The following is a 14,280-nucleotide window of genomic DNA, read 5'->3' as shown; positions in this document are numbered from 1 at the left end:
CGGAGCCATCCTCTTCTTCCGACGGACTAACGACGAATGAAGGTTCCTTTAAATGACGTCATCCAAGATGGCGTCCCTCGAATTCCGATTGGCTGATAGGATTCTATCAGCCAATCGGAATTAAGGTAGGAAAAATCTGATTGGTTGATTTAATCAGCCAATCGGATTGAAGTTCAATCTGATTGGCTGATTTGATCAGCCAATAGAATGTGAGGTCAATTCTATTGGCTGATCCAATCAGCCAATCGGATTTTTCCTACCTTAATTCCGATTGGCTGATAGAATCCTATCAGCCAATCGGAATTCGAGGGACGCCATCTTGGATTACGTCATTTAAAGGAACCTTCATTCGTCGTTAGTCCATCGAAAGAACAGGATGGCTCCTCGTCGGCTGGATAGAAGATGGCTCCGCTCCGGAAGGATGAAGATAGAAGATGCCGCCTGGATGAAGATGTCTGCCGGTCCGGATGTCCTCTTCTGCCTGGATAGGATGAAGACTTCTGCCGGTCCGGATGTCCTCTTCTGTCCCATGGGTGGCCGGCTGGCTGAAGACGGCTCAAGGTAGGTTGATCTTCAATGGGGTAGTGTTAGGTTTTTTTAAGGGGGGATCGGGTGGGTTTTAGAGTAGGGGTGTGTGGGTGGTGGGTTGTAATGTTGGGGGGGGGATTGTATTTTTTTTTACAGGTAAAAGAGCTGATTACTTTGGGGCAATGCCCCGCAAAAAGCCATTTTAAGGGCTGGTAAAAGAGCTGATTACTTTGTAATTTAGTTTAGGGTAGGGAATTTTATTATTTTGGGGGGCTTTTTTATTTTATTAGGGGGCTTAGATTAGGTGTAATTAGATTAAAATTCTTGTAATATTTTTTTTTATAATTTAGTGTTTGTTTTTGTACTATAGTTTAGTTTATTTAATTGTACTTTAGTTTAGATCATTGTAGTTAATTTATTTAATTAATTTATCAATAGTGTAGTGTTAGGTGTATTTGTAACTTAGGTTAGGATTTATTTTACATGTAATTTTGTAATTATTTTAACTAGGTAGCTATTAAATAGTTAATAACTATTTAATAGCTATTGTACCTAGTTAAAATAAATACAAAGTTGCCTGTAAAATAAATATAAATCCTAAAATAGCTACAATGTAACTATTAGTTATATTGTAGCTATATTAGGGTTTATTTTATAGGTAAGTATTTAGTTTTAAATAGGATTAATTTATTTAATTATAGTAATTTTAGTTTGTTTTATTTAAATTATATTTAATTTAGGGGGGTGTTAGGGTTAGACTTAGGTTTAGGGGTTAATAACTTTATTATAGTAGCGGCAACGTTGGGGGCGGGAGATTAGGGGTTAATAGTTGTAGGTAGGTGGCGGCAATGTTAGGGAGGGCAGATTAGAGGTTAATAAAATTTATTATAGTGTTTGCGAGGCGGGAGTGCGGCGGTTTAGGGGTTAATACATTTATTATAGTGGTGGCGATGTCCGGTCGGCAGATTAGGGGTTAATAAGTGTAGTTAGGTGGCGGCGATGTTGGGGGGGGGCAGATTAGGGGTTAATAAATATAATATAGGTGTCGGCGATGTTAGAGACAGCAGATTAGGGGTTCATAGCTATAATGTAGGTTGTGGCGGTGTCCGGAGCGGCAGATTAGGGGTTAATAGTATAATGCAGGTGTCGGCGATAGCGGGGGCGGCAGATTAGGGGTTAATACGTGTAAGATTAGGGGTGTTTAGACTCGGGGTTCATGTTAGGGTGTTAGGTGTAGACTTAGAAAGTGTTTCCCCATAGGAAACAATGGGGCTGCGTTAGGAGCTAAACGCTGCTTTTTTGCAGGTGTTAGGTTTTTTTTCTGCCAGCTCAGCCCCATTGTATCCTATGGGGAAATCGTGCACAAGCACGTTTTTCCAGCTTACCGCTACCGTAAGCAACGCTGGTATTGAGGGTTGAAGTGGAGTTAAATTTGGCTCAACGCTCACTTTTCTAAGGCTAACGCAGCCATTCAGAAAACTCGTAATACCAGTGTTGTCTTAAGGGTGCGCTGGAAAAAAAAGAGCGCTAGCACCGCAGGTCTTTACCGACAAAACTCCAAATCTAGGTGACAGTATCTCACAAAAGTGAGTACACCCCACAGATTTTTGTAAATATTTTATTATATCTTTTCATGTGACAACACTGAAGAAATGACACTTTGCTACAATGTAAAGTAGTGAGTGTACAGCCTGTATAACAGTGTAAAATTGCTGCCCCCTCAAAATAACTCAACACACAGCATTAATGTCTAAACCGTTGGCAACAAAAGTGAGTACACCCCTAAGTGGAAATGTCCAAATTGGGCCCAATTAGCCATTTACCCTCCCTGGTGTCATGTGACTCGTTAGTGTTACATGGTCTCAGGTGTGAATGGGGAGCAGGTGTGTTTTTAAATTTGGTGTTATCGCTCTCACACTCTCTCATATTGCTCACTGGAAGTTCAACATGGCACCTCATGGCAAAGAACTCTCTGAGGATCTGAAAAAAAAAATTGTTTCTCTACATAAAGATGGCCTAGGCTATAAGAAGATTGCCAAGACCCTGAAACTGAGCTGCAGCACGGTGGGCAAGACCATACAGCGGTTTCACAGGACAGGTTCCACTCACAACAGGCCTCGCCATGATCGACCAAAGAAGTTGAGTGCACGTGCTCGGCATCATATCCAGAGGTTGTCTTTGGGAAATAGATGTATGAGTGCTGCCATCAGACCATACGCCACACACTGCATCAAATTTGTCTGCATGGCTGTCGTTCCAGAAGGAATCCTCTGCTAAAGATGATGCACAAGAAAGCCCGCAAACAGTTTGCTAAAGACAAGCAGACTAAGGACATGGATTACTGGAACCATTTTCTGAGACCAAGATAAACTTATTTGGTTCAGATGGTGTCAAGCATGTGTGGCGGCAACCAGGTGAAGAGTACAAAGACAAGTGTGTCTTGTCTACAGTCACGCATGGTGGTGGGTGTGTCATGGTCTGGGCCTGTATGAGTGCTGCCAGCACTGGGGAGCTACAGTTCATTGAGGGAACCATGAATGCCAACATGTACTGTGACAAACTGCAGCAGAGCATGATCCCCTCCATTTGGAGACTGGGCCGCAGGGCAGTATTCCAACATGATAACGACCCCAAACACACCTCTAAGACGACCACTCCCTTGCTAAAGAAGCTGAGCGTAAAGGTGATGGACTGGCCAAGCATGTCTCCAGACCTTAACCCTATTGAGCACGCAAGGTCTCTAACATCCACCACCTCCGTGATGTCGTCATGGAGGAGTGGAAGAGGACTCCAGTGGCAACCTGTGAAGCTCTGGTGAATTCCGTGCCCATGAGGGTTAAGGCAGTTCTGGAAAATAATGGTGGCCACACAAAATATTGATACTTCGGGCCCAATTTGGACATTTCCACTTAGGGGTGTACTCACTTTTTTTGCCAATGGTTTAGACATTAATGGCTGTGTGTTGAGTTATTTTGAGGGGACAGCAAATTTACACTGTTATACAGGCTGTACACTCACTACTTTACATTGTAGCAAAGTGTCATTTCTTCAGTGTTGTCACATGAAAAGATATAATAAAATATTTACAAACATGTGAGGGGTGCACTCACTTTTGTGAGATACTGTATGTATGTGTGTATGTGTGTGTGTGTATATATATATATATATATATATATATATATTTACTGTATATATAGATAATCACATTAATTGTCTATCTATAGACATTTTCTCTCTCTCTCTGAAGATTATTTTATCTGAGAGAACTCAAATCCTCTTATTGGCCGGACCAGTAGTTTAATCACTGCGGAACTCATCTCTGACCCCTGCTAGAGGCGTTTGAGGACTGAAGTTGTGAAACACGGGATTACATGACCTGCTCTAACACTGATCGCCATGCTTAGATGTTTACTGAGCATACATTTAGCAATGGATTATAGTGTGTTCAGTATTTCCTAATTCATGACAAGCCATGTCCTCAAAGCCTGTAAAGGGTATAATATACAGAGTTCAAATTTGTGTGTCACAAAGTAGTCAATAATATGAGTGAAAGCACAAACTGTAACTGATTTGACTGCACATATTTTTTGTCAGTCGATATGAACTTACATCTAATAAACTATAGCAGCTTAAATTAAGTGTATACAGGACTATGTGGAATATAGATTGCGCAGTTTGCACTAATTACTTCAATAAGCCTATTACAATGGCACTGGCAAAATCAAATAGAAGTAAGAGAGAACCTAATTGTTTTTTTACACTATCTTTCTCTCCCTCAGATTTGTGTGAAGATGAGGAGATGCGCTCTCTTCTCTTGGAGCTGAAGCACAAACACGATCTCATTATGAAGTCTCAGCAGAAGAACAAGTCATCCCTAAGTCGCAGGAGCTCTAGCACTGGGAGCCATGGGTCAGTACCGTATAATAGCGCCACCTTGTGGTGATCAAAACATACTTTAAGTTCTCTTCAAATCTAAAGGGATATTGACCCCAGAATATGACCATCATACTATAAAATACCTTAATTTTAGTTCACACCCGTTAACTTAATACACATCAATTTGTTTCTTAATAAGGAGTACATACTGTATATTCACTAAAACAATTTGCAGTTATATGTGCAGTGAGTTCAGTTTTATTCATCCCTGCCATGTACAATGCAAATCCTACACCTGGATAGTTGGTCTGTCAAAAGTAACTAATAGACAATAAATTGTTGTGGATATTATATCAATGGTAAGCTAACAGTAAAATAATAGCAACTATACGGCTAGATTACGAGTTGTGGGTTGGGGTAAAAAAGCAGCGTTAACAGGTCCTAACGCTGCTTTTTTACGCCCGCTGGTATTACGAGTCTTGCAGGTTTAGGGGCACCGCACACTTTTTTGGCCTTACCGCAAAACAACTTACGTAAACTTTGTAAAGTCTTTTTTCTATGGGACTTCCATAGCGCCGGTATTACGAGTCTGTCCTGGGAGGACAAAAAGTGAGCGGTACACCCTACCCCGTCAAGAGTCCTAACGCATTTAAAAGTCAGTAGTTAAGAGTTTTATGGTACAACGCCGTAACATAAAACTCATAACTAAAGTGCTAAAAAGTACACTAACACCCATAAACTACCTATTAACCCCTAAACCGAGGCCCTCCTGCATCGCAAACATTAAAATAAATTTTTTAACCCCTAATCTGCCGCTCCGAACACCGCTGCCACCTACATTATATTTATGAACCCCTAATCTGCTGCCCCCAACATCGCCAACACCTACATTATATTTATTAACCCCTAATCTGCCACCCCCATTGTTGCCGACACTATAATAAACATATTAATCCCTAAACTGCCGCACTCCCGCCTCACAAACATTAGTTAAATATTATTAACCCCTAATCTGCCGTCCCTAACATCGCCGCCACCTACCTACACTTATTAACCCCTAATCTGCCAACCCCAATGTCTCCACCACTATACTAAATCTATTAACCCCTAAACCTAAGTCTAACCCTAACACCCCCTAACTTAAATATAACTAATAAAATAATAAAAATAAATAAATACAAACTTGCCTGTAAAAATAAAATAAACCCTAAGCTAGCTACATTATAACTAATAGTTACATTGTAACTAGCTTAGGGTTTATTTTAATTTTACAGGCAAGTTTGTATTTATTTTAACTAGGTAGAATAGTTATTAAATAGTTATTAACTATTTAATAACTACCTAGCTAAATTAAATACAAAAGTACCTGTAAAATAAAACCTAACCTAGTTATAATAACACATAACACTACACTATAATTAAATAAATTAACTAAATTAACAACAATTAAATAAATTAAATTAAATTAGCTAAAGTACAAAAAACAAACAAACACTAAATTACAGGAAATAATAAACAAATTACAAGATATTTAAACTAATTACACCTAATCTAATAGCCCTATCAAAATAAAATTAAAAAAACCCAAAATAAAAAAAACCCTAGCCTAAACTAAACTACCAATAGCCCTTAAAAGGGCCTTTTGCGGGGCATTGCCCCAAAGTAATCAGCTCTTTTACCTGTAAAAAAAAATACAAACAACCCCCCCAACGGTAAAACCGACCACCCACACAACCAACCTCCCAAATAAAATACTATATAAAAAAAACCTAAGCTCCCCATTGCCCTGAAAAGGGCATTTTGATGGGCATTGCCTTAAAAGGGCAGTTAGCTCTTTTGCGGCCCAAACCCTAACCTAAAAATAAAACCCACCCAATACACCCTTAAAAAATCCTAACACTAACCCCCTGAAGATCGACTTACAGTTCTGAAGACCGGACATCCATCCTCAAGGAAGCGGCAGAAGTCTTCATCCAACCGGGCCAAAGTCCTCAACGAAGCTGGGAGAAGTCTTCATCCAAGCCGGGTGAAGTGGTCCTCCAGATGGGCAGAAGTCTTCATCCAGACGGCATCTTCTATCTTCATCCATCCGACGTGGAGCGGGTCCATCTTCAAGACATCCGACGCGGAGCATCCTCTTCATCCGACGACTACCCGACGAATGAAGGTTCCTTTAAGTGACGTCATCCAAGATGGCATCCCTTAGATTCCGATTGGCTGATAGAATTCTATCAGCCAATCGGAATTAAGGTAGAAAAAATCCTATTGACTGATGCAATCAGCCAATAGGATTGAAGTTCAATCCTATTGGCTGATCCAATCAGCCAATAGGATTGAGCTTGCATTCTATTGACTGATTGGAACAGCCAATAGAATGCAAGCTCAATCCTATTGGCTGGTTGGAACAGATGTCTTGAAGATGGACCCGCTACGCGTCAGATGGATGAAGATAGAAGATGCCGTCTGGATGAAGACTTCTGCCCGTCTGGAGGACCACTTCGCCCAGCTTGGATGAAGACTTCTCCCGGCTTCGTTGAGGACTTCGGCCCAGTTGGATGAAGACTTCTGCCGCTTCCTTGAGGATGGATGTCCGGTCTTTTTAGGATTTAGGGTTGTTTGTATTTTTTTTTACAGGTAAAAGAGCAGATTACTTTGGGGCAATGCCCCGCAAAAGGCCCTTTTAAGGGCTATTGGTAGTTTAGTTTAGGCTAGGTTTTTTTTTTATTTTGGGGGGCTTTTTTTTATTTTGATAGGGCTATTAGATTAGGTGTAATTAGTTTAAATATCTTGTAATTTGTTTATTATTTTCTGTAATTTAGTGTTTTTTTGTACTTTAGCTAATTTAATTTATTTAATTGTTGTTAATTTAGTTAATTATCGTGTAGTGTTAGGTGTTATTGTAACTTAGGTTAGGTTTTATTTTACAGGTACTTTTGTATTTATTTTAGCTAGGTAGTTATTAAATAGTTAATAACTATTTAATAACTACTCTACCTAGTTAAAAAAAATACAAACTTGCCTGTAAAATTAAAATAAACCATAAGCTAGTTAAAATGTATCTATTAGTTATATTGTAGCTAGCTTAGGGTTTATTTTATAGGTAAGTATTTAGTTTTAAATAGGAATTATTTAGTTAATGATAGGAATTTTTATTTAGATTTATTGTAATTATATTTAAGTTAGGGGGTGTTAGGGTTAGACTTAGGTTTAGGGGTTAATACATTTAGTATAGCTGCGGCGATGTTAGGGACGGCAGATTAGGGGTTAATAATATTTAACTAATGTTTGCGAGGCGGGAGTGCGGCGGTTTAGGGGTTAATATGTTTATTATAGTGGCGGCGACGTGGGGGGCAGCAGATTAGGGGTTAATAAATGTAGGTAGGTTGCGGCAACATTGGGGGCGGCAGATTAGGGGGTTAATAAATATTATGTAGGTGTCAGCGATTTTGGGGGCAGCAGATTAGGGGTTCATAAGTATAATGTAGGTGGCGGTAGTGTCCGGAGTGGCAGATTAGGGCTTAATAAATATAATGTATGTGTCGGTGATGTCGGGGGCGGCAGATTAGGGTTAATAAGTGTAAGATTAGGGGTGTTTACACTCGGGGTTCATGTTAGGGTGTTAGGTGTAGACACAACTTTTATTTCCCCATAGGAATCAATGGGGCTGCGTTACTGAGTTTTACGCTGCTTTTTTGCAGGTGTTAGACTTTTTCTCAGCCGGCTCTCCCCGTTGATTCCTATGGGGAAATCGTGCACGAGCACGTACGGCTAGCTCACCGCTCACTTAAGCAGTGCTGGTATTGGAGTGTGGTAAGGAGCAAAATTTTGCTCAACGCTAACTTCTTGCCTTTTAACGCCGGGTTTGTAAAAACCCGTAATACCAGCGCTGCAGGTAAGTGAGCGGTGAGAGAAAACTCGTTAGCACCACACTGCTCAAAACGAAAAACTCGTAATCTAGACGATAGTTTCCCAGCTATTAAATGCAAGTAAGGTTGTTGTCCAAACCCTTGAAGCATTTATTTAATAAATATTCAGGGGTTAATGTGTATAGATTGTAACTAAAATTGGAGATAGGTTAAAGGAGGGGGTCTTAATAGGATAGGATGGGGAAAAAACTAGATGGTAGGTCTAGGTTAAAAGTTAAATAAAACTAAATATGGAAATAATAGTTGGGCTACAAATAGCAATAACTATAATGTAGTGGTTGCAAACTCAGTAAATATCCAATACAACAAAACCCCCCACATATAAATAAGCACAATAATGAAAGCCCAGTAAGTGTGTGTGCAATCACTTGTGTTTTGAAGAGGGATGGGAAACGTTTAAGGAAGAATGTGTTGGTTTGCATGGGACCCGGCAAGCACATTGTAGTGTACGTCTGCTTTCCTATGTAATTGTGCAAACAGGCCGCACACACACACTTCTCAGAATGCCGTTCATTTCAGCCTCTTTGTGTCCAGTTTGCTTCTGCCTGTAACAGCTTTCCTGATTACATTTGTTCAGTTAAGTTGGATGTTTACATTTATTGCTAGTTGCTCAATTAACTTGAACACATACATCTTTTTTATATTAATACACTTAAATGTACTTATGGCTATTTATACAGAATGTTATCTTTATTAATATCAGTTTTTTATAAAAACTTAGTCGTGTAAAATTCTTTTAACCCACCTTTATTGGACGACAGTCAGGAGCAGGGGCAGGTTAGAGCTCTATGGAGGTGCATAAGGCAACAACACTTTGGTCTTTGGAATTTTTTCTTACTGGTGATCATAAATTATAATGTGAAACATCTGTACACTGTTCATCATGTAACCTAGCTGTTTCTTAAAGCCTAAGTCATGGCACATCACCTCTACAGGCCCCTAAACCTATCAGAGAGGCTGTTATAGAGGCTTTGAATGTTAGTAATACAATTTTGAATTTGAGTCTAGAATTTAGGAGAGCTAATGCCGTGATTGGTAGAAAAGGGCTGAAGAGAATTAAACATGGCTGCTATAATTGGCAGAAATCTTTAATATAAGTTAGAGGAAGAGTCCATAGACTAACAAGAAAACTAAAGCTGCTCTGAATTATTTTAAATGATGATATATTTCAAATTCTATTTAATCACACTTACGAGAAAAAGGTTTCATCCCAAAAGGTCGTTTTTACTTTTATATTTATTATTTATTACCTACTTTAAGCTGAACCTTATTAAGACATAAAAGTCATTATTCTGATACTGCATGCAATAAAAAAAGACTTCCATGAACAAATGTACTTTGTTTTCTTGATATCCTTTGTTGAAGAGCATAACTAGGTTTTCTCAGGAGCAAGCATGTGTCTAGTAGAGTGTCCACCCAGCTGGTATTTTACTGACATGACTGGTATTTTTAAGGTTCAGGTACAAATAGAAAATAGATATTAAATATAGAAATCACGATGCTATTATAGTGAAACTAAGTGTGTTGTAATCTAGTTATAAACAAATGATCATTTACGAAAAGGCTTAGGAACTTTAGTTTCTGATTTATGTTGTATAATTATTTATGCAAATGTATGGTAATCAGTATAGCCGCTGTCTTTTTCCAGAAAAGGTAGAAGTCCTAGTTTTGAGCACTGTGTTTGCAATGGTACAGCAGTATATATTGTTGTAAACACTGCTGCCATCTAGTGTTTAGAAGTGTATAACACATGCAAGCTCCTGGGCATATCTACATTTTTCTCTTAGTAAAGTTAAAGCGATAGTCTGGTCAAAAATAAAGTTTCATGATTCAGATAGAGCATACAATTTTAAGCAACTTTCTAATTTACTTCTATTATCAATTTTTATTTGTTCTCTTGGTATCTTTATTTGAAAAAGCAAGAATGTAAAGCTTTGGAGCCAGACCATTTTTGGTTCAGCACCTGGGTAGCGCTTGCTGATTGGTGGCTACATTTAGACTCCTAAGCTTTTACATCCTGGGTTTTCCAAGAGAAAGAAGGCAAATTCATACTAGGGGCTCCATGTACTAAGCCGTCAATTCATCCGTCATTTTAGACGCGGCTAAACTCGCCGTTACTCGCCGCGGGCGAAATGGTGTCCGCTGTAGCTATGTACTAATAATCCCACAATAAATAGAAACGTCTAGCCCGCCGCGAGCAGTGGCGGAATATTGATAAATTTGACGCCTCGCTCGCCGCGACTAAGCTGATGTACTTAACTTTCAGTTGAATTGTCTGGCCAATTGTTAACACGTGACATGTAAGGTGTCATGAACGTCATAGTAGTCGCGGGAATAGAATTTTGCTCCTATAAATGTACAACTTTTCTAAACAACTTTATTATTGTTCCAACATTTTTGGAGAGTAATTACAGAGCGCTTGTTTTTGTGATCTTTATTTACAATTTCGATATGGCTTCATCTGGATCTGAAACCGCTTAAAAATCCAAGAATCCTCACTTTTCTCTCGGTCAGAAAGGCCGTGCAAACCAACCCGTGGAAGGAATACACGGGGGACACGAACTCTCCTTCTTCTAACGATAGGATTAGCTACATTTCCAGTATTCTGTCTTCTAGCCCGGATTTGCATCAAACGGAGAATAAACAAAAACAGAATTCTCTCCATAGCTGCTGAAATGAACAATGTAAGTACAATGCTGATATTACTGCCTTTTATATATGTATAGACTGGCGTCTAGAGTGGCTTTCCTATTGTTTTGTACCTTGCCCGCCACCTAAAAGGTGGCGAGGCAAAAATAACGAGGTGGGGGCGGAGATTGACGCGAGCGGACAAATAGATTTTTTAGTACATTCGTTTTTGGCGAGTTGGTGGTCAAATGTGTCTAATTACAGTAAAAAATGGAGAGGTAGCGAGGTTTGGCGGATAAGTACGCTCGCAATTTTAAAGATGCGAGTTTTAACATAATTGACGGCTTTGTACATATCAGTTTGCGAGTTTTGACGCGAGATTTGTTGCGGGTAGCTCGCTGACTGCTTAGTACATGGAGCCCTAGGAGTAAATTAGAAAGTTGCCTAAAATTGCATGCTCTGTCTGAATCATAAAAGTGTAATACTGGCCACTCTGGTAAAATACTGCCTGGTGGTAACTAAGGATGAAAAGACAAGTTTGTCCTTTAGTTTTGGTAGAGAGAGTGATTTGTTCCCAACTTGAGTGCATGTTCTGCCCTGCGACAAGAGGACAAAGGTGAAATTGTAGAGGTCTGGAGGATGAACAATGGTTAGGTTGCAATCCTGCAGAATATATCAGGGAAAAGAAACTGCAGAGAAAATAAACACGTCTTTGAGGGTTTTATCTATTTATTTATTTAGTTTATTTATTTGAAAAAAAAATAATATTCTTAGTTTCTCAAAGTACAAAATAGTGTAAATCAGCACCAACATCAAAAACAAATACAGTAATATATAAATATAAAATAACATAAAAAGACATTAAAGAAGCCCTGGGATCAATAAGCAGTGTGGACTCGTGGGGCACTGCTGGCTATGAGCGGAAACCACTGCTGATCAGCATTGCTTATTTTATGTTTGAGTCGTGCGACTAGCGCTGCAGATTAAATCAGCACTGCTGGTCCTGAGAGGCACTTCTACTATGTGTTTAATCCATTTGCAAACAAACAGTAGTAAATGGGCTATACAGAGGCGTAACTAGAAACCACAGGGCCCAGGTGCAAGAATCTAAGAAGGGCCCCCCACCCCCCCTAAAAAAGTGAATTTGATATATATCTTTTTTATATATATAATTAAAACACAGAAAAAAATGTGAATCAGATTACATGTATGCAAAAGGAGGTACCCTGTGCCCACAGTCTGTGAGATGGTCTGACCCCCTATTGCTGTATATAGTGACACTGTTTAACCCACCAGTACTGTATATAGTGATCAGTGACACAGTCTGTAATCTGCCGGTGAGATGGCTGGCCTGCCCTTCCCGCCCCAGTACTTTATAAAGTGACCTCAGTAGTCTGTGACATGGTCCAGCCCCCCCATACTGTATATAGTGGTACAGTATAGACTGACACTGTTTACCCCGCCCCCCCCCCCCCATGCTGTAGTAACAAGGTCTGTAATTTGCTGGTTCCACAAACATACACACATACATGCATAAATACACACACACACAGTCACATATATACATACACACACACACACACACACATACATGCATAAATACACACACACAGTCACAACATACATAAACACACACATAAACACCAATGGGTAAAACAGAAACACTAACCCCTGTAGTCAGAGACACTAGTGAAGCATCATGTCACACTCACATGATATCAGTGCAGGCAGTGGTAGGTCAACGTTTTTTATTGTAAAAAAAAAAAAATATTTTTTTTTTTATGCTGGGCCCCCACCCTTGGGGGCCCAGTCGCAATTGCGACCTCTGCACCCCCTGTAGTTTCGCCCCTGGGGCTATACTCAATTAGAATAAAAAATTAGAGTATGTAATTTTTCGACTATTATGGCCCTTTAAAATACCTTCAGGTGGCCACTTGAGGGCAGTATATGCATATAACTGTATATCTGTATCTTTCAATAATTATATCTACATATTTTATATATTATGTTCTTTAGAGTGGGGGAGTGTAATGTCAAAATTTCCATGCTTTTTAACATTTGATTTGGCAACTGAAACTCTGGCATTAATGTAAGTTTTCGACACTGAATTTTAATTTAAAAAAAAACAATGTATATGAGTGTAAATGTGCATGATGCACATGTGTAGTGGTTTCTATTTAGTGTCTTTGTGTACTCTGTGTAGAGTTTGTAATGTGTGTGTATATAATGTGTGGATAGTGCTTGTTTAATGTGTGTGTATAGTGCTTGTGTAATGTGTGTAGTGCTTGTGTAATGTGTGTATTATGTGTGTGTGTAGTGTTTGTGTAATGTGTGTAGTGCTTGTGTAATGTGTGTAGTATGTATGTGTGTATTGCTTGTGTAATGTGTGCAGTATGTGTGTGTAGTGTTTGTGTAATGTGTGTAGTATGTGTGTATAGTGTTTGTGTAATGTGTGTAGTATGTGTGTGTAGTGTTTGTGTAATGTGTGCAGTATGTGTGTATGTATTGCTTGTGTAATGTGTGTAGTATGTGTGTGTGTAGTGTTTGTGTAGTTTTTAGTGTTTGTCTTGTGTGTGTGTGTGTAGTGTTTGTGTGATGTGTGTATTATGTGTGTGTATAGTGTTTGTGTAATGTGTGTGTATTGCTTGTGTAATGTGTGTAGTATGTATGTGTAGTGTGTGTAGTATGGGTTTGTAGTGTTTGCCTTGTGTGTGTAGTGTTTGTGTAATGTGTAGTGTGTGTAGTATGGGTTTGTGTAATTTGTAGTGTTTGTCATGTGTGTGTGTAGTGTTTGTGTAATGTGTGTAGTATGTGTGTGCTAAACTAAACGGAATGGTATGGCTTGTCAAGTAAAAGCAAAGTCACTGATTTGTGAATGTACAGTACTCTTCTGACATAGGGTGATAGAGAGTTTTTAAACACCAAGAAAGATTCAGACCCTGTGTGTGTGTGTGTAAGCGCTCCACTTGTAATCTGGCCCTTTATTTTTCTACTAATATGATAAGCTGAAAACGACATTGGCCTTTTAACCCCTTCACGACCGAGGACGTGTATGGCACGTCCTACAAAAAAAATACCCTTAAGGACCAAGAACGTGCCTGACACGTCCTCTGGGGTTTGAAGTGCTGGAAGCGATCATGATTGCTTCCAGCCGCTTCCAGGGTATTGTAGTGATGCCTTCATATTGAGGCATCACTGCAATTCCCTTTTTAAACCACCGATGCAGGGAGGGACACTCTGTGGCCCTCCTTGCATCGACCATTGATGGTGCCGATCGTTGGTGGGAGGGTGGGAGCAGCAAAAAACACTTTTTTGGGCAAAC

General features: G+C 39.4%; 1 protein-coding gene across 1 annotated transcript in view; it reads left to right on the top strand.

Annotated features, from left to right (window-relative positions):
* The window catches only part of PPP1R16B (protein phosphatase 1 regulatory subunit 16B), a 153,061-nt gene that overhangs the window by 118,476 nt on the left and 20,305 nt on the right, over positions 1-14,280 (top strand). Inside the window, exon 9 of the mRNA XM_053715126.1 lies at positions 4,308-4,437. Within this exon, the coding sequence (XP_053571101.1) occupies positions 4,308-4,437 (130 nt within the window). The remainder of the gene's footprint in view (positions 1-4,307; positions 4,438-14,280) is intronic.

Source organism: Bombina bombina, chromosome 1 (genome assembly GCF_027579735.1).
Source record: "Bombina bombina isolate aBomBom1 chromosome 1, aBomBom1.pri, whole genome shotgun sequence".
Classification (NCBI taxonomy): Eukaryota; Metazoa; Chordata; class Amphibia; order Anura; family Bombinatoridae; genus Bombina; species Bombina bombina.
This window is presented reverse-complemented; position numbering and strand designations above follow the sequence as displayed.